Source organism: Sesamum indicum, linkage group LG6 (genome assembly GCF_000512975.1).
Source record: "Sesamum indicum cultivar Zhongzhi No. 13 linkage group LG6, S_indicum_v1.0, whole genome shotgun sequence".
Classification (NCBI taxonomy): domain Eukaryota; kingdom Viridiplantae; phylum Streptophyta; class Magnoliopsida; order Lamiales; family Pedaliaceae; genus Sesamum; species Sesamum indicum.
In genome coordinates this window covers 10630894-10650458 of record NC_026150.1, presented here as the reverse complement: position 1 = coordinate 10650458, position 19565 = coordinate 10630894, and the positions used below count along the sequence as shown (strand labels likewise).

Genomic DNA, 19565 nt, shown 5'->3' with positions numbered 1-19565 from the left:
CCGACCTTGATGATCGAGAAGCGGGGCTCGAGGAGTGGATGTGGCGGATGGATCCCACCTAGCTCGATCCTCCAGCGCCCCAGCCTCCAGATGATTTCCCGGCACCCGACGGCGACGACGAACACACAGCAGACGGGGATGTTAATTTAGATTAGGATTTTTTTTATTTGTAACAATACAATATAAAAATATATTTTTATTTTTGTAATTAAATTATTTTTATTTTTTGTACTTCAATTATTTCTATTGTGATAGGGGGTGCCGTTGTAACGGCCTTTATAATTTTAAAGTTTTTTTAAATTATTATTTTGGCAGTTATAAAAATCGTTACTATAAAATAAATGTCTTTTAGTATTTTAAAATAATATTTATTAATTTATGAAATACTTTATATTTTACATAATTAAAATTTTGAAGTGGAACACTTTGTTACAATCAATTTAAAATGCACGTTTTAAAATGCACGTTTTAAATGGAAACTGTGAAGAATACAAAATGTTTTGGATATATCATAGAAAAGGGTCCACACTTTGGGAAAAATCTGTTGCTATAGCATTTTGTTTGTAGTCAAATATTAAATGATTAATAAGAAATATGATATTGAAATTTAAACATCAAGCAAATCGGAGATAATTAATAATTTTATCAATAAAATCCAAAAATTTCATGAAACAACAAGAGAATTCCACTTATTTAGTCATATTTTTATATACCTTTTGTATTTTCATTGAATAGAAAGTTTTTACAATAATTTTTAAAAGATTAAATTCATTAAAAATTAATGAATAAAAGCTTTTCATTTATAAAGTACGAGTTATTGAATTATAAAATAATATTTCTTAATTTATAAAATACTTTGCTACAATTAATTCAAAATGCACGTTTTTAATGGAAGTGGTAAAAAAGGGTCCACACTTTAGGAAAAGTACAAACACATTTTTCTCACCTCTGAGAGGATTTCTCAGCACAATAGTTTTATAACGTAGCTAAGAGTTTCTCAGCACAATAGTAATTTATGACAAAATGTTAAATATAAATTTCTAAATAGAAATAATTAGTGTCAAATGATTGATGTCATTACAGTGTGTGACTAATTATTCATGATGACATTTTTTTTATATAATTCTTATTGATAATAATTAAATTGTATAATGAGATTAAAATAATGTTCACTTAATTACATATCTTCATAATAATTCCAAAATTTTCATTTAATATTGTCAATAATATGATTTTTTGTCTTGGTGATGGTTACAGATTGATCAAATTCGTATCATCTAAATTTTATTTGACTATTTATCTACGTTAATTAATTAATTTCTCTTATTTACCATTCACTTTTATAAAATATGATCATACATGGAATGGGTTTGTTGCTAGAGAGACGTCAAAATAAGAAAGATATTTATAATTTTTTAAACAACGAAAAGATATTTATAATTATATCAAACTTCAAAAGATGTGACTGTAATTTAACTTTTATTTTATATTTGGGACTTCAAAATAGGACGCTCATTGATTGGGATCTCAACATTATAAATCCGAAATTATTTACGACAATAAATAGAAAGCTAAAGTTGCCCGAATGATAAATTAATTCATGGAACGAATAAAATCAAATCTAAAAATAGGACAAAGCGTAAATATTCTCACACATTTAATGTGTCAAAAAATGAAATCACACATTTACCCCCAATAATGAAAAACACAAACACAACTACAAGAATTCTCCTATAAATACCCATTCTGCAGCACTCTTAGAAACCACACAGACATTTACTCATTCAAAGATTGTGACAAGAGCAAAGGAGAAAAGCTAAGGATGGCATCCGAATGTCCAACTGAAATAATATGTCCAGGTATCCATCATGACTTCATGCAGCTTAATTTCTTTGAGAGTACATATCAAATTCTGCTCTTTATTGGGGGAGTAGACCTATAAATAAAATTACAATTTTAAAATTTCTATAGCCTTAGTAGCATGTAGCCGTTACTATAAAAACTCAATAATAATAATAATAATAATAATAATAATAATAATAATAATACTTAAAACAATAATCTGTTCCTAAGAGGATTAATTGCCACATTTTTTAGATTCACATAATTGTTTTTCATTATATTTAACACATGGGTTTTTTTTAAAAAAATATTTTGATTATCACACGGGATAAAATGTTTTAAATTAGTTAAGTTATAACGTCATTAATTATGGTTCGCCAAATTCGCGCGTAGCATAAAAAATAACAAATCATAATTTTAACATTGCCACTAATAAGATATATTTATTGATAAGAATTTTGTCAAGGTAATAAATTTCATGATTTTAATGTGACTTTTATATATTTTATAAAAGTTGTTATTAGCGGATTAGTAAAAAAGAGTCATATTTAACGTTGTCCCTAATGACAATTAGGAAAACATATATAGCGACAACCTACCATCAACAAATAATTATTGTCACTATATGTATTGTGTTGTTGTTACTTATGTCACTATATATGTATGTCTCTAATTATTTATAATGATAACTTGTGTATAATTTTGTCTCTAATAATTATATAGTGGTAAAATTAAAATTGTTGTCACTTCATAAATATTTTTATGGACAATTTGTAAATTCTCAATAGATATTTTGTCAATAATATTATATGTTGTTGTGGTGCGTCAAGGACGAAGAACAATAGTTACAAGCATTATACTATAAATACCCATTGTTCAGACTCCATAGAAAACACACAAAGATTCAATCAATCACAGACAAGTAAGAGAATTAAGGTGCAAAAGTTAAGGATGTCACTTGCAAAGATACATCATATATAGAAATCTCTCGAGTTTTATTACAAACATGCTTCGTCCTTGACTCCTTTCGTGCTAATATATGTAGGTAAGAGCTCATGGCCTGAGCTAGTCGGGACGTGTGGAGAAGTCGCAGCGAAAACCATAGAGGAGGAGAACTCCGTCTATGCCGTCATTGTTCCACAATCCCAACCAGTGCTCCCTGCTAATTTCAATTGCGGCCGAGTATTTGTTTTCATCAATGAGAAAGGCATTGTTACAAGGGTGCCTAGGGTCGGTTAAACTAAGAGCATGGAGATGATTCTTCATCACTGCAATTGGTTTGTAATATGATTAAAATACATAAGTCGTCCGAGGGTCGTCTTGCTGTGCTTATATGATTTTCTGTTTAATGTGTTTATCAATAACATGCAAGCTTTTTGTTTGCTTAAATTTGGGGCATTGAAAATGGGACGGAAAATTTGTGGTTTAGTAATGGTGTAAATGTTTCGTCACTTTTGTTTCATGTATTGACGCTTCATAAGATGTCATGCAAATAAATTAACTAATGTGAAGGATAATGCGAAGGCCAACCGTGGATTATTAATGAAATTTGAATAGTTGATTTGACTTAAATACCATCCAATGATTATAAAATAAAGATACACAAAAAAGTAAAAAAATAAAAGAAATGCTAAAATTAACCATGTAGTCCACCCAATGCATGAAGGCGTTTTGTTATACCATTCAAAAAAAATATAAGGAGTTAAATGAAGCTTTTATTTTATATAAGGGCTTTTTGCCAAATATGTGAACAAGGGGGAAAATATGATAATAGATACAAGAAACAACTCTATATTGATACCCCTTAGGGGCAACACATTCTTCATGTTATGTATGATTTGTTTAAATGTTGCAGGTAAGGCCTTGGTAAGTAAATCTGCCAAATTTATCTTCTTGATATCGGTTTCACTTTTCTTTTGGAGCTCGTGTGTATAAAAGCACTTTGATGAAATATACTTCATCTTACCTCATTTAATATAATATTTGATTGATGATCCACAACGTTATCTTCATACAGTACTGTTGGATCATCTTTAATTAATAATGTATATTTTTTTATATGTTTGATAACTAATCTCAACCAGATATATTATCTACTTGCTTCTGAACTACAATTATTTCTAAATGATTTGTAAATGTAACCATCATTGTATGTTTAACTGATCTCCATGAGATCGCAGTATCTCTATATGTAAATAAATAACCAGCTTGTGATCTTTATGTGGATGAGTAAGATATCCTGCATCTGCATATCCTATTAACTGAGAATTTGACCCATATGGGTAGAACGATCACATATTAATTGTCCAAGTCAATCCCATATCTCCGAGTAGGACTGGAATTATACCTTGCTAGTGAATTAACTGCAAAAGATATATCAAGTTTTCTACAATTTGCAAGATACATAAGTGCTCATATAGCACTTAGATATGGTATTTTCATATTAAGAGAGTGTTTGCGAGCACTTTAAAAAAATATTTTTTTAACTTCTGACTTCAAAATAATTAAAAAGTAAAACACAAACGAGCTGAATCATGTGTTATTTGTCATAGCAGATGAATATTCAACTTTTGGAAGGATATATATGGAATACAATCTCAGAGCTGGTCCCAATCCCCACAACATTGCGTGGATGAACTTTCCAAGTAATAAGAAAAAACATTGCTCGCACATTTAATGTCTTGCATGCCATCTTTTTCAAGAAGCATCTTATTGAAGGATTAAGAGATAATTATACTTTTGATTTTGGGTTAATTACATTTTGCTATCCGAACTATTACTATTTTTATATTTTGGCATCTAAACTTTATATGGTGTCTACTTACCGTCTCAACTTTATGAAATTTTGCACTTTGTCATTTATAATTATTTTTCACAAGTTTTTTGTTAAAAAAAACATCACATGCAGTTCACATATAATATTTATGGGTTATATGATGTGATATTTTTTTTCGATAAAGGTAAATTTTATTAAGTAAAAAAAAGTATAATAGTATAATACATCTTGCTTAATGTAAGCGGTTTTCTCAACAGGCCAAGGAATCCGCCATAAGCGATAAAGCGCACAAGTGCTAATAGCAGTAGGTAATTCTACACTAAGAATCCTCTGCTGCACATTTTGAACCATCAACTCACCCACAGTGCGTGTATCTCTATGTACTCCATCAAATCGCCTAATGTTGCGCTCACGCCAAATATGTATGATGTGATATTTTTGACATATGTATAGCATATGATGTGCTTTCGACAAAAAATTAGTAAAAAAAGGGTCATATGCACAGTCTCACATGTTTGCCATGCGTATGATCTTTTATATTTGATGGCAGATAACAGAAAGGACTAATTCATAAAAAAATGCACATTGTGAAGACTAAATTGTTATTATTAATTGTTTGAGAATAAAAAATGAAATAATTAATAGTATAGTTTGAGAAATAAAAGTGTAATTCTCTTGAAGGATTCATTATTATACCCATACTCTAAAATATCTAATTAAAAGTGCAAAATGATCATTAACTGACAGAATGATGGAAACTGTTAACATTTTAAAAGTTGAAGGACTAAAATAAAATTTTATTATGTGTAGGAACTAAAAACGAATTAGTGGCATATATGATGACCAAAACTGTAATTATTCCACACATAAACATATGTATATAGATGTAAATATTATTAACTGTAACTTTTAATATTAATTAAATTTAGTTAATCAATTATAATCAATATTAGCAATAATTGTGCTATTGAATTGCCTAAATAAAAAGAAATATCACTATTAGTTAAAATAATTTAATAAATCTATCCGCATATTTATGTAATTGTAGAGGGAATAATATGAAATTAATTCTAAGATTTTAAAGGTCTAATTCTTTAGTCCTTTAAAGTTAACAGAATTAGTAGCAATTATCTAGCTAGAAGAATACAAGTAATTGGGTTTCATCATAATGTTTAATTAACAACTTATATCTAATTATTTTATTTTAATTGAGACTTAATTTTTCGAATATTTAATCATATTCGGATAGGTGATATTTTCACATAAGAACAATCTTGGATCAGAGCTAACTAGGAATTGAAACCCTACAGTGAATAATTGTTTTGAGCTTGATAACATCTCTAATTGTCTTAGTTATTATTTTTGAAGAAATGAAATATGATTCTACACAAAAGTCATATTTTGCTTTATATGGTTTAATGACCGTTCGGTCGTTTTTTATTCATTTTTATGGTGTTTCTATATTACTTTGCAAGTAAAGTTTATATTTAAGTAACGAATATCATAACCTAAGTATCTACTCTCTTATGTGATAAGATTATTGTGCACGAAGGGATAGCGTAAGGTTGTCAGTAGAGGTTCCATCGTCCATTTCCAATTTAGGTGTCTCATCACAGACAGGTCGGAGGTTGTCAGTGGTTGTGATTGGCACCTAGTGATGGCAACGGGGCGAGCCTGGAGTGGGTTTGCCCAGACCGGAGACCCGCCCCGCTTCGTGAACCCCGGCCCATTTCCATGCCCCGCCAATACCCTGCCCCGAATTGCCACGTTCCTGCAAACACAACCCCCTCCGCTCTATTTAAAATTTTTATTTTTATAATTAAGTAAGATCAATTTATATTTAATAATTTAACATAGTTGGTCCAGTTCTTTTATGATCCTATTAATAGACATGTCACGGATCCATTAATTATTCGACAAAAAAATACAATATTTATAATATATGGAGCCAAAAATGCAATTCCCTATGTGCAAAAGCATTTCCCACACGTTTAAGATTGCCATGGACGAACTATTTGTCCTACAATATGGTCCCGAAAGGAATGCAAATAGAAAACGGTCCCAAAACATAGCATAAATGAGCTGTCCAAATAAATAACAAAAATCATTTTTGGCACATTAATGTTGGCCCGGCATGCGATCTTTATCAGTCCCAAGGATAAAAGTATGATGATATGGCAGATTTGGATCTCTTTTGTTTTTTACCAAAAACATGTTTTGCATTGGGGAAAGAGACAGCTAAATGGAAATACTACCTAAACATTCTAAAAACACTGAAGGCACGACAAGATAAACAAATTATTGTCGGTCATGCTGGAGTTGTGTATTATAAGTTGAGGGAAGAATAAGATTATTTAATTATCTTTAAGATAATTATTGTCCCGTTTTAGTGCTATCGATAATGACAATTTGACTTCCAACGACTTATATCTCAAATTAGTTAGTAATATTATAGACTTTCAGAAAGACGAGCCCAGTTCGAGCTAGAATTTTTTCTGTAAAAAAATAGTCAAATTTTGGGAGAGTTGAGTTCTAAAAGTATATACATAACTCAGATATAGAAATTAGAAGTGCAAAATGCAACCTCCCCTCCAATGTAAGTTGAGAATGATAAAACGTTCCGTCACGATCAATTTTTTTTTTCCTCAATTGACCCCCTTGAATTTTTAAAATATGAGAAAGATGCCTCCATCACGATCAATTTTGTTTTATTTTTAATTTCTGTCTTTATTTTACAACTATTTGATCTTATCCATTGTACGATTCAAATAAAATCTTGCTTAAATCTAAAGTTGATTCTTTTTTCTCCAAATTCAATTATATATATAATTTATATACAAAAATTATAAGATATATGTATAGTATAATTGTATAAAGAGAAAATTGCATAAAACCCCCCTGTACTTTCAACAGTTAGCTGAAAAACTCCCGTGCTGAAAAAATAGGTAAAAACCCTCTATGTTTTCCAAAATATTACATACACTCCCCTTCATTTCAGTAAATCCTAATGGTGTTAAATTTTTGCTAAATTGACCATTATACCCTTCTTATAACAACCATTGATTTTTGAATATAAAAAATAAACGGTCTAGATCTTAAGTAATTTAAATATATTTTTTATTTATATATTTATATATACATTATATATAACGTAATATACTGTTTCTCCAAAATCTTCCCTCTAAGATTCCAGCATCGTCTCAATCAATTTCCGACCATGGCTTACACCATTCAAATCATCTCCTTAAAGTGTACATATCCATACCTTCAATTTGAATTTTCATTGGCCGGAGAGAGTGGGCCCCAAGCACGACCGTCAAAGCTTCTTGGCTTTGATTCATTGCCGTCGGGATGAATTCCGGTCGAGGACCACCACCACTAGACTCTCCTCGATCAGAAGATTCGAACTAGACCAACCTTCCTCATTTTCATCAAGTTTTTTTGCTAAGATCTAAAAATTTTAAATTCAGTGAAGTTTTTTGCCGTCGATTCACCGCCATCTAAATGAAATATCTAAGTTAAAAAAATTGATATAATTTTTAGGTATTTTTATATTTTTTTAGTATATTTTATAAATAAATATTAAAATATATTTAAATTAAAATAATAATTTAATTTAATTAATAATATAAAATGTTATAAGTTATTCTTATTTATATTGAAACAAAATTGTTTAATTTAAGAAAATTTAAAAATAAAAAAATATTAAATGTTTAATTTAAATATATATTAATACTTTTAATATAACATTTTATATAAGTTAACAAAATTGACATAATTTTTAGATATATTGATTTAGTATATCTTATAAATAAATATTGAAATACATTTAAATTAAATCATAATTTAATTTAATTTAATTGAGAATATATATATTATAAGTGATTTTTATTTATATTCAAACAAAAGAGGCAAAATGGACATTTGTCCACTTAAAACCCTATTTCTGTTTATGGGAGGATGTTAAGTTGTATATATAGTGGGGGAAAAGGTCTTCTGGACCATTGCACTGCTTAAATAGCTGAAATAGAGTAAAAAACAAGGTCCCTACTCTCATTTCCATAGCGTGTACAGCACATTCCGTCAGTTTTGGACGAAGGGGGTCTTTTTTGCAGTGTCTCAAAATTCATGGTGTCTTTTATGGCTATTTATTTAACACATGTAAGTTTTGTGTAATTTAACATAACACAAGGGGGTATTATGCAATTTTTCCTTATATAAAACTGGCCTACCCCACCCCCTCTGCGATCACTAGCGCCCTTCCCCTCCCTCGTCCTCCTATCGTCATCGGCCCCCTTCCCCAATCTCCTGTCGTCGATGGCCACCCGGTTCACCATTGTTGTCGGGGCGCACCCCCTTCCCATCTGAAATTTTTTAAATCTTAAAATATTTTTCTAAATTATTGGATTTTTTTCTGAAATTTTTGAAATTTTTTCATGTTTTTCTTAGATTATCGGCTTTCTTCTAAAAAAATTTTTCAGAAATATTTTTTCTGTTTCTTGTTTTCAATTTTCCATTTTTTTTCTTATTTTCTGAAATATATTTTGATTGGGTATATTTATGCAATTGTTAATTGTTAGAATTATTTTGTTGTGTTTTTTTAATTGTTTGGTATATTTTGTTGTATTTCTGAAATTGTTTCTAGGTTGCTGTATCAAGATGATTGTTAAATATTAGAAATATACCTATGGAATTATTTTGTATGTATGTTGTATTCTTTTTAAAAGTATGTATTTGTATGTATGCAAATTTTTTGAGTAATTTTATGTAATTTTATAATATTGCACATTTTAGGCAAATTTTTAAAAAATTAGCGAATTCAATGAAAAACTGTAAAAAAATTAGCAAATTCAATGCACATTTTATAAATTATTATCTTGATCATTACAAAATTGTTACTATAAAATAAATGCCTTTTAGTATTTTAAAATGCACGTTTTAAATAAATGCCTTTTAGTATTTTTAAATTATTAAAGAAAGAAACAAAAATATTAAGAAACCATCTACCGGGGGGCATCAGCGGCAAACGAATGACAAGAGAAGAATGGTAGTAGGTGTGAGAAGTGGGAAGATTGAGAGAAGAGGGGAAGAGAAATAACAGAAGATGAAAGAAAAATAAGAGAGAAACGGGAGATATTGCTTCAAAAGTAGGGAGAAAAAAGAAGGGGGAAAAGGGAAACAAAAAGAAAAATGAAATTTATAAAATACGAAGCAATACGCGTTGCAAATTATTAGCAATAGATATAATTTTAAAATCCATTGCAAATGGTGTCACGGACATTAATTGTTGCACAAATCGTTGCAAATTTGCAATGGATGTTTTCCATGACACTTTTGTAAAGACTTGTAACAGATGTGGGTCACCCGAAAGTTGATCAATTTTCGCAATGGATTTTGCAAAGGAAACTCCATTGTAACATTTCATTATTGTTTTGCCACAAATTTGCCACGAAAATCTAAATTTTTAAATTCCGTTTGCAAAGTCGTGGAATCGTCCGTGTCAAATTAATTTCTGTTAAAAAAATCTGTTGTTGTAGCATTTTGTTTGTCAAATATTAAACGATAATAAGAAATATGGTAGATGTCAAGCAACAGGAGATAACTAATAATATTATCAATAAAATCCAAAAATTTCATGAAACAACAGCAGAATTCCAATTATTTAGTTATATTTTTATATACCTTTTGTATTTTCATTGAATAGAAAGTTTTTACAATAATTTTTAAAAGATTAAATTCTTTAAAAATTAATGAATAAAAGCTTTTAATTTATAAAGTACGAGTTATTAAATTTTAAAATAATATTTCTTAATTTATGAAATACTTTATATTTTTACATAATTAAATTTTTGAAGTGGAACACTTTGCTACAATCAATTCAAAATGCTACACTTTGAAGGTATCATTCAAGTTTTGGACATATGACTTAAAAGGTCCACATTTTGGGGAAAATACAAACACATTTTTCTCACCTTACTAAAAAGGATTTCTCACCACAATAGCTAAGAGTTTCCAGATATCGCATTAGAGAATTCTAGACCACCATACATATAATTTTACACATTTAATATTTCAAAAAAAAAGTAACATATCCATTATAAAAAAAATATCAAAAATAAAAATTAAGTGATAATTTAGTCATATTAATGTATATATATATTTATATGTATATATTAAGTGCTAAGAATTCATACTTGTAAAAGTTGTTACTAGTAAGTTTTATGATAAAATGTTAAGTGTAAATTTCTAAATAGAAATAATTAGTGTCAAATGATTGATGTGTGACTAATTGTTCATGATGACATTCTTTTTTATATAATTCTAATTGATAATAATTAAATTGTAATGAGATTAAAATTATGTTCACTTAATTACATATCTTCGTATTAATTCTAAAATTTTCATTTAATATTTTCAATAATATTATTTTTTGTCTTGGTGATGGTTACAGACTGATCAAGTTCGTGGCATCTAAATTTTATTTGAGCATCTATCTACGCTAATTGATCATGCATGGAAGTCCAAAGGAATGGGCTTGTTGCTAGACGGACATCATAATAAGAAAGGTATTTATAATTGTTTAAACGAAAAGATATTTATAACTATTCTTTCATGCATTTAATGTGTCAAAAAAAAATTAGACATTTACCCCTAAGAATGAAAAACACAAACACAACTACAAGAATTCTCCTATAAATACCCATTCTGCAGAACTCTTAGAACCACACAGACATTTACTACAAGAGCAAAGGAGGAGCAAAAGCTAAGGATGGCGTTAATTTGTGAAGGTACTGAAATGAAAATGTCTTTGAGTTAATTGCAAACATGTTTCCATCTTGACTTCATGCAGCTTAATTTCTTTGGGTAAATTTCATCGACTGCCTCGACACAATTTGCAGAGGAAAAACATAAATTTTAAAATCATAACTCTAGCACCAAGTCCTAACAACTAAATGAAAGTAGAAGTAATTTCCAATAAATAAATTGTCTATAGAACTAATTATTCGACGCCACTTCCATCCTTTGATTTGCTAGAAACTCCAATATAGCTCTTCCTCACCCTCCTCATACACCTCATCTGCAAGATATGGTAAGTGGTTTGAGCGACTAATCGCCTAGTATGTAGCTTCTGCCTCTTAGACGACACGAGCATAATGCTTGTTAATAGTACACAACCATCATTTACCAACACATGGGTCCGACATACAAAACCAACGGGAATAGTTGAATAAAATATAAAGCTACACAATATTTGCTAGCAGAACGGGATTTCTAAACTTTTGGATCAGAATAGAGGCGTATAAAACATCCACGTATGATAATCACAATTTTTGTTAAATAGTGCAAGAAGTTTCTTAAATCATCCATGTTAGATAGATGTGCATGCTATCATTCACTAGCACATAACAGACACCAGACTATTATTATAACTTATAGTTCGGGCCTCAATCTTTAACCCCGATTGCGAGGGTTATACATAAGTTCTTAGTTTATAACTCCAACTGAGAGGGACATAAGTTTTCAGTTTATACCCCATCTGAGAGGGTCAGTACTAGGTGCTTAGTTTATACGCTAACTGAGAGGATCAGTAAGTACTAAGTTTTTTTTTTAACCGTAGCTGAGAGGGTTCGGAACAACTCTAATTTTTACCCAGTTAATTAATATTGGTTTTGCTAACGGTTGAACATGTTCTATCTATCAGTCAATGAACTTGAGCATGCTTTTTTCTACTAAAAACTTTAACATAATATTTATTACACATGTCTCAATTTCAAAAGATGTTAGAAACATATTATACAATGTAAAAATCCTCATTTAGGTAGTGAAATACCAGAATTAAACAACTTCGGCAAAGCATCAGGCAAAAGATATAAGGCAAAAATCGATGTTGGAGAAGCCAAATTGAGGATCGTTTCAGATTGCGGCCTTGTATTTGTGGAGGATGGGGGCAATTTTATCATTTAAGAGGCAAAAATAAGTTGCGGACCAAGCACTTCTGTCCATTGTTGTTCCTAAGAGGATTAATTGCTACATTTTTTAGATTACATAATTTTTTTCATTATAATTAACACATGGGTTTTCTTTAAAAAAATATTTTAATTATCACAGGGGATAAAATATTTTAAATTAGTTCACTTATAATGTCATTAATTGTGGTTCACCAAATTTGCGCGTAGCATAAAAAATAACAAATCATAATTTTATCATTGCCACAAATAAGATATATATGTTTATTGATAAGAATTTTGTCACGGTAATAAATTTCATGATTTTAATGTGACTATTATATATTTTATAAAAGTTGTTATTAGCGGATTAGTAAAAAAATCATATTTAACGTTGTCACTAATGACAATTAGAAAAACATGTACAGCGACGACTTACCATCAACAAATAATTATTGTCACTATATAAATTGAGTTGTTGTTACTTATGTCACTATGATATATATATATATCTAATTATTTATAATGATGCCTTTGTGTGTAATTTTGTCTCTAATAATTATATAGTGACTAAATGAAAATTGTTGTCACTTAATATATATTTTTATGTGACAATTTTAAAATTATCAATAGATATTTTGTCAATAATATTATATGTTGTTGTAGTGCGTCTATAACCATTCAAAAATTAACCATGTAGTCCACTCATTACGTGGAGACGTTCTATTACACCATTCAAAAAAAACATGAGTCAAACGAAGCTTTTGTTTTATATAAAGGGTTTTTGCCAAATATGTGAACAAAGGGGAAAATATAACATAATAAATACAAGAAACAACTCTATATCGATACCCCTTTGGGGCAACACATTCTCATGTTATCTATGATTTGCTTAAATGTTGCAGGTAAGGCCTTGGTAAGTAAATCTGCCAAATTTTCGCTTGACTTCTTGGTATCGATTTTACTTTTCTTTTGGAGCTCATGTGTATAAAAGAACTTTGGTGAAATATACTTCATCTTACCTCATTTAGTATAATATTTGAGTGATGCACCACACCGTTATCTTCTTAGGGTGCTGTTGGATCATATTTAATTAGTAATCCATATTTTTTTTTATATGTATGGTAACTAATCTCAACCAAATATAGTTTGAATTGCAATTATTTCTAAATGATTTGTAAATGTAACCACCATTGTCTGTTTAACTTATTTCCATATGTAAATAGATAACCAACTTGTGATCTTTATATGAACCAGTGAGATATTCTATTAACTGAGAACTTGGCCCATATGGGTAAAGCGATCACATATTAATTGTTCCAAGTAGATAACAAAGAATATGTTATATCGCATTCCAATACTTACAAAAGAAAACTACATATATAAAAGAAGGGAAAAGTATTATTTTAGTCCGCTAAGTATGGCTAATTTTAATTTTAATTCAATAATTATGTCCATTTTTGTTTCGGTCCAGTAACTTACGAAAATGCTTACTTTTAGTTCTTGACAGATTTTCGAATAATTTTACCACTATACAACTTTTGAAAGGCAGTTTTAGTCCATATGTACTCATGGGGGTAAAATTATCCGATAATCTGCTAGAGGACTAAAAGTAACAATTTCGTAAGTTACTGGATCTAAAAAAAAATAGACATAAAATTAAAATTAGGCATATTTAGCGGACTAAAATAATACTTTTTTCTGCATAAAATTACACATTCATAAATTAATACAAATTACATAAAATTAAACAAATTACACATATTTTCAAAAATTACATAAAATTAAATCCCAATTTTTTTTCTAATATTCATAAGATTACAAAAAAATTGAAACAAATTTAAGAAAATACATAAACAAATATTTTTAGAAATTACCGAAAATATTACAGAAATATTTTCAGAAACCATCAAAATTTTCAGAAAGATATATTTTCAAAATTATTTTTTTTTTAGAAATTACACATATTTTCTTAAATTAATACAAATTACATAAAATAACACAACTTACACATATTCAAAATAAAATTAACATGAATTTTCGAAAACGTAGAAATTAAAAAATTTCAGAAAAGTTAAAATAAGTTTAAAAAAATTTTGAAATTACAATTTTCAGAAATATTTTCCAGAAAAATTTCAAAATTTTCAAAAATATAAATTTAAAAAATTTTCAGGAATTCTTTTCAACAAATTTTCATAAAATATAAACTTTTAGAATTATTTTAAAAACAAGTAAAAACTTCAGAAAATAGATATTTTAAAAAATTATTATTTTTAATATTTTCATTAAATTCCGTAATTTTTTTAAAATTTGCATTAGAGTCCATAATTTTTTTAAAAATTTTGCATTGAATTCGCTAATTTTTTTAAAATTTGCCTAAAATGTGTAATATTAGAAAATTACATAGAAATACTCAAAAAATGTGCATTCATACAAATAGATACTTTCAAAAAGAATACAACATACATACAAAATAATTTCATAGGTATATTTCTAATAGTTAACAATCATCTTGATACAGCAAACAATTTCAGAAATACAACAAAATATACCAAACAATTAAAAAACACAACAAAATAATTCTAACAATTAACAATTGCATAAATATACCCAACAAAAATATAATTCGGAAAAATTGAAAACAAGAAACAGAAAAATATTTCAAATATTTCTGAAAAATTTTAGAAAAATACCGATAATTTCAGAAAAATAAGAAAAAAAATTTCAGAAAAAAATCCAATAATTTAGAAGAATATGAAATATTTTAAAAAATATATTAATATTTTAGAAAATACTTTAAGATTTCAAAAAAATTCAGAATATTAAAATATTTCAAAAAATAATTCAATATTTATGTAAAATTTAAAAAAATCTTTAAAAAACATAAAATGACAAAAAAATAAAAAATTGCATTTCGAAAATGACCAAGGCAGAGGAGAGCCTACCTAATTTAAAGGCCAAGGAGGAGGGATGAGGGTTGAAGAGCTCTAGCCGCAATGGTGGGGCGGACAGCGAGCTTGAGAGTGAGAGAGGTGGTGGAGGGAGACGGTACTTGGGGGAGAAGGTGGTGGTGACGTTGGTGGTCGCAATGGCGAGAGGGGGAGGAGGGGGATAAAATCTGCAAAGTGTGACTATTAAAGTTTTGGAACCCAAAATCAATACAAAAATAGTTCTAATATTTAAATATTTTTTTCATAAACCAAAAAAACATCGTATCAATTAGGCCATTTTGAAAAAAATTCCAAATAAATAAATTTTTTTCAAAAAATATTTAAAAATTAAAGTAAAATTCATACTAGACAATTTGACGTTGAAGAAAAGTATGCATTATGTGGAGCAATACAAATTTGTTCAAAAAAAAAATTGAAATTGAGTCTGATATATGTTCGAAATATGAAATAAATTTGTATAGTCATAATTATTAGTATTACACTAATGTAACTATTATCTTATATTGTTGTACTGTGTAGTTTAATCGCACCATTAAAATTTAGATCAAACCGTTAGATATGATCATAATGATAGAAGAATATATATTATTAAGTTTTGGACTAATTGGGTACACGGATGTCGATATATTATATTCGAAATATAAGAGTTGTCTTTTAATTTGGTGCACCATTGATCGCATGGACACAATCTTATATGTATTTAAGTTTGGGATAAATCCTGTTGATGAATTTTAAGATATTGTTCTTGAAAACATAAGTTTAGAAATTTAAACACATATTGTAATGACTTTTTACATGATTTTTTATATTAACAAATGGAACAGCTTTTATTGCTAACCTTGGAATGGCCTTTGGAAAATTGAATTTCCCCCAAAAAAATTTTAGAATTTTAGCCAAGCCAATAAGTTGTACAAAATTTCAATTTGCCTCCACATTTTGAGTCGACGTCAAAATAGATCCGTCAAATATTGTAAATTTTGGAACAACATTTCTAACATATATTTTAAATTTTTGGCAGTCGAAAATATCATAAAATATTATAAACTTAAATATTCAAAATTTGGAACGGCTTATAGACTGTTCGATTGTATTACGTTTTTTAATGGCTTTATATTCGATTTTTGGAATGAATGTTCTTTTCTTCTTTTTTTATTAAGTGGCCGATACAACACCAACATATCAGTTCCAAAAACATAGTAAATTTGTAGCGGTAAAAAATTTGTGGTGCTGTTTGTAACGGCCACGGCAGATTATATATTTTATTTTATTTTGAACATTTGTTAAAGTAGAAGACCTTGTTGATTCTATTTTATTTTGAACATTTGTTAAAAGTGTAACTTTTAGTTGTTGACTTTAATTTTTATTATGTCTAAATAATTTAAAAATATATCGTTGAAGGAATTAAAATGAAAAAGTTTCAACTTAGGTACAAAAAGAGTTAAGAAATGAAGAAGATGCTCATAAAAAAGTCAATATAATTATAAAATTTCTCGTTATGAATCTTCTATAATTTATTTGTTACTTTTTTTAATTAATTTTTTCTTGACCTAATTATATCTTATTAATAATCACTACTTAAAAATAACATGGAATTAAAGAAAATGTAAATAATAGAATCACCTTTTTTAATGTTTTCTATTTTCCTCTTCCAAAACCAAATATAGAAAAATATTTTTTATTCCAAAATTATCATTCTGGTCAATTTATTTAGTTTTTTTAACTATACATATTCTTTTCAATTTAGTTTTTCTCTGTCAACATCTTCTCTATTATCATTCCTTAATTTTTATAATATTAAGTTCAAAAAGATACGTTCATTCATAATCTTGACATTTTTTTTATAGTGTCATGCCAATAAAAAATCTGTCATGCGATGATAAACAGAAAGCTCGCATATTATTGATAAACATATTAAACAGTAAATCAAATTAGAACAACAAGACGACCCTCGAACGACTTATTTATTTTAATCATATTACAAGCCAACTACAAGGCAAGTGAAGTAACGAAGAATCGTCTCCATCCGCTTAGTTTAACCAATCGTAGGCACACGTATAACAATGCCTTTCTCATCGACGGCAACAACTACTCGGGCACAACTGAAAATAAGAGCGACTGGTTCGAATGGTCTAACAATGAGGGCAGAAACGAGGGAGTTCTCCTTCTCGATGGTTTTCGCTGCTACTTCTCCACACGTCCCGACTAGCTCAGGCCATTCGCTCTTACCTACATATATAAGCACGAAAACGAGTCAAAGGATGCAAGTGGCATTGAATAATTAATTCTATAGACAATTTATTTATTGGAAATTACTTCTACTCTTATTTAGTTGTTAGGACATGGTGATAGAGTTATGATTTTAAGATTTATATTTTTTCTCTGCAAATTGTGTCGAGGCAATCGATGAAATTTACCCAAAGATGGAAACATCTTTGCAATTAACTAAAAAACAATTTCATTTCAGTACCTTCACAAATTGACGCCATCCTTAGCTTTCCCTCCTCCTTTGCTCTTGTAGTAATCTTTGATTGAGTAAATGTCTCTGTGGTTTCTCAGAGTTCTGCAGAATGGGGTATTTATAGGAGAATTCTTTAGTTGTTTTTGTGTTTTTCATTCTGTGATTTTTTCTTTTTTTTGTGATTTTTGTGGTTTCTAAGAGTTGTGCAGAATGGGATAATGAGATTTCTGTGATTTTTTTTTTTTGACACATTAAATGTGTGAGAATATTTACGCTGGACAGAAAATGATTTGCTTTGTCCTATTTTTAGATTCTATTTCATTGGTTCCATGAATTAATTTATGATTCGCCCAACTTTAGCTTTCAATTTATTGTCGTAAATATAATTTTGGATTTATAATGTGGAGATAGCAACCAATGAGCCTAATATTTTGAAGTCCCAAATATAAGACAAAGGTTAAATTACAGTCACATCTTTTGAAGCTTGATATAGTTATAAGTATTTTTTCGTTGTTTAAAAAATTATAAATACATTTCGTATTTTGACGTCCGTCTAGCAACAAGCCCACTCCATTGGACTTCCATGTATGAATCATATTTTATAGAAGTGAGTAGTAAACAAGAGAAATTAAATAATTAGTGTAGATAGATGGTCAAATAAAATTTAGATGACACGAATTTGATCAGTCTGTAACCATTACCAAGACGAAAAATAATATTATTGAAAATGTTAAATGAAAGTTTTGGAATTATTATGAAGATATATAATTAAGTGAACATAATTTTAATCTCATTACACACTAATGAAATCAATCATTTAAGTGTGTAAAATTATATGTATGGTGGTGTTATAAAACTGAGAAATCCTCTTCACATTGACAGAGGTGAGAAAAATGTGTTTGTACTTTTCCCAAAGTGTGGACCCTTTTTTATGATATGTTCAAAACTTGGATGATAGCTTTAAAGGACCGCTTCCATTTAAAACGTGCATTTTAAAATACTAAAAGAAATTTATTTTATAGTAATACAAAAAGAGTTAAAAAAATTAATATAATTATAAAATTTCTCGTAATGAATCTTCTATATATAATTTATGTGGTACTTCTTCACCTAGTTATATCTTATTGATAATCACTAAAAAATAACATGGAATTAAAGAAAATGTAAATAATAGAATCACCTTTTAATTTTTTCTATTTTCCTCTTCCAAAACCAAAATATAGAAAAATATTTTTTATTCCAAAATTATCATTCTGGTCAATTTATTTATTTTTTTAACTATACATATTCTTTTCAATTTAGTTTTTCTCTCTGTCAACATCTTCTCTATTATTATTCCTTAACTTTTGTAATATTAAGTTCAAAAAGATACGTTCATTCATAATCTTGACATTTTTTTTTATAGTGTCATGCCAATGAAAAATTTGTCGTGCGATGCTAAATATTACATAAACCAAAGTAAAGATTCACAACCAATTAATGCATACATTATTTTGATACTTCGTAAATCATTATTTGTAAATAAATAAAGATGTTGATCAGTCCTAAGTTGGAAATGAGAGACAAGAATTGAGGAACTCGTAATACCTTAG

At 28.4% G+C, this 19565-nt stretch overlaps 1 protein-coding gene and 1 long non-coding RNA gene across 2 annotated transcripts; one reads left to right on the top strand and one right to left on the bottom strand.

The window, feature by feature from the left end:
• LOC105164322 (proteinase inhibitor-like) lies at positions 1765 to 3270 on the top strand. The gene is made up of 2 exons (XM_011082942.2): positions 1765 to 1859; positions 2888 to 3270. The coding sequence occupies exons 1-2, from the start codon at positions 1823 to 1825 to the stop codon at positions 3079 to 3081; spliced, it is 231 nt and encodes a 76-aa protein (XP_011081244.1). The 5' UTR covers positions 1765 to 1822; the 3' UTR covers positions 3082 to 3270.
• Positions 17390 to 18196, bottom strand: LOC105164321. Its single transcript, XR_848015.2, has 2 exons — positions 17983 to 18196; positions 17390 to 17741 (listed from the first exon to the last, which is right to left on the bottom strand). It is a non-coding gene; the product is annotated as an uncharacterized LOC105164321 (long non-coding RNA).

Coding starts and splice junctions, on each gene's coding strand:
- LOC105164322 (XM_011082942.2), top strand. CDS start 1,823: ATGGCATCCGAATGTCCAACTGAAATAATATGTCCAG. Junction 1,860..2,887: donor AACTGAAATAATATGTCCAG/GTATCCATCATG, acceptor TAATATATGTAG/GTAAGAGCTCATGGCCTGAG.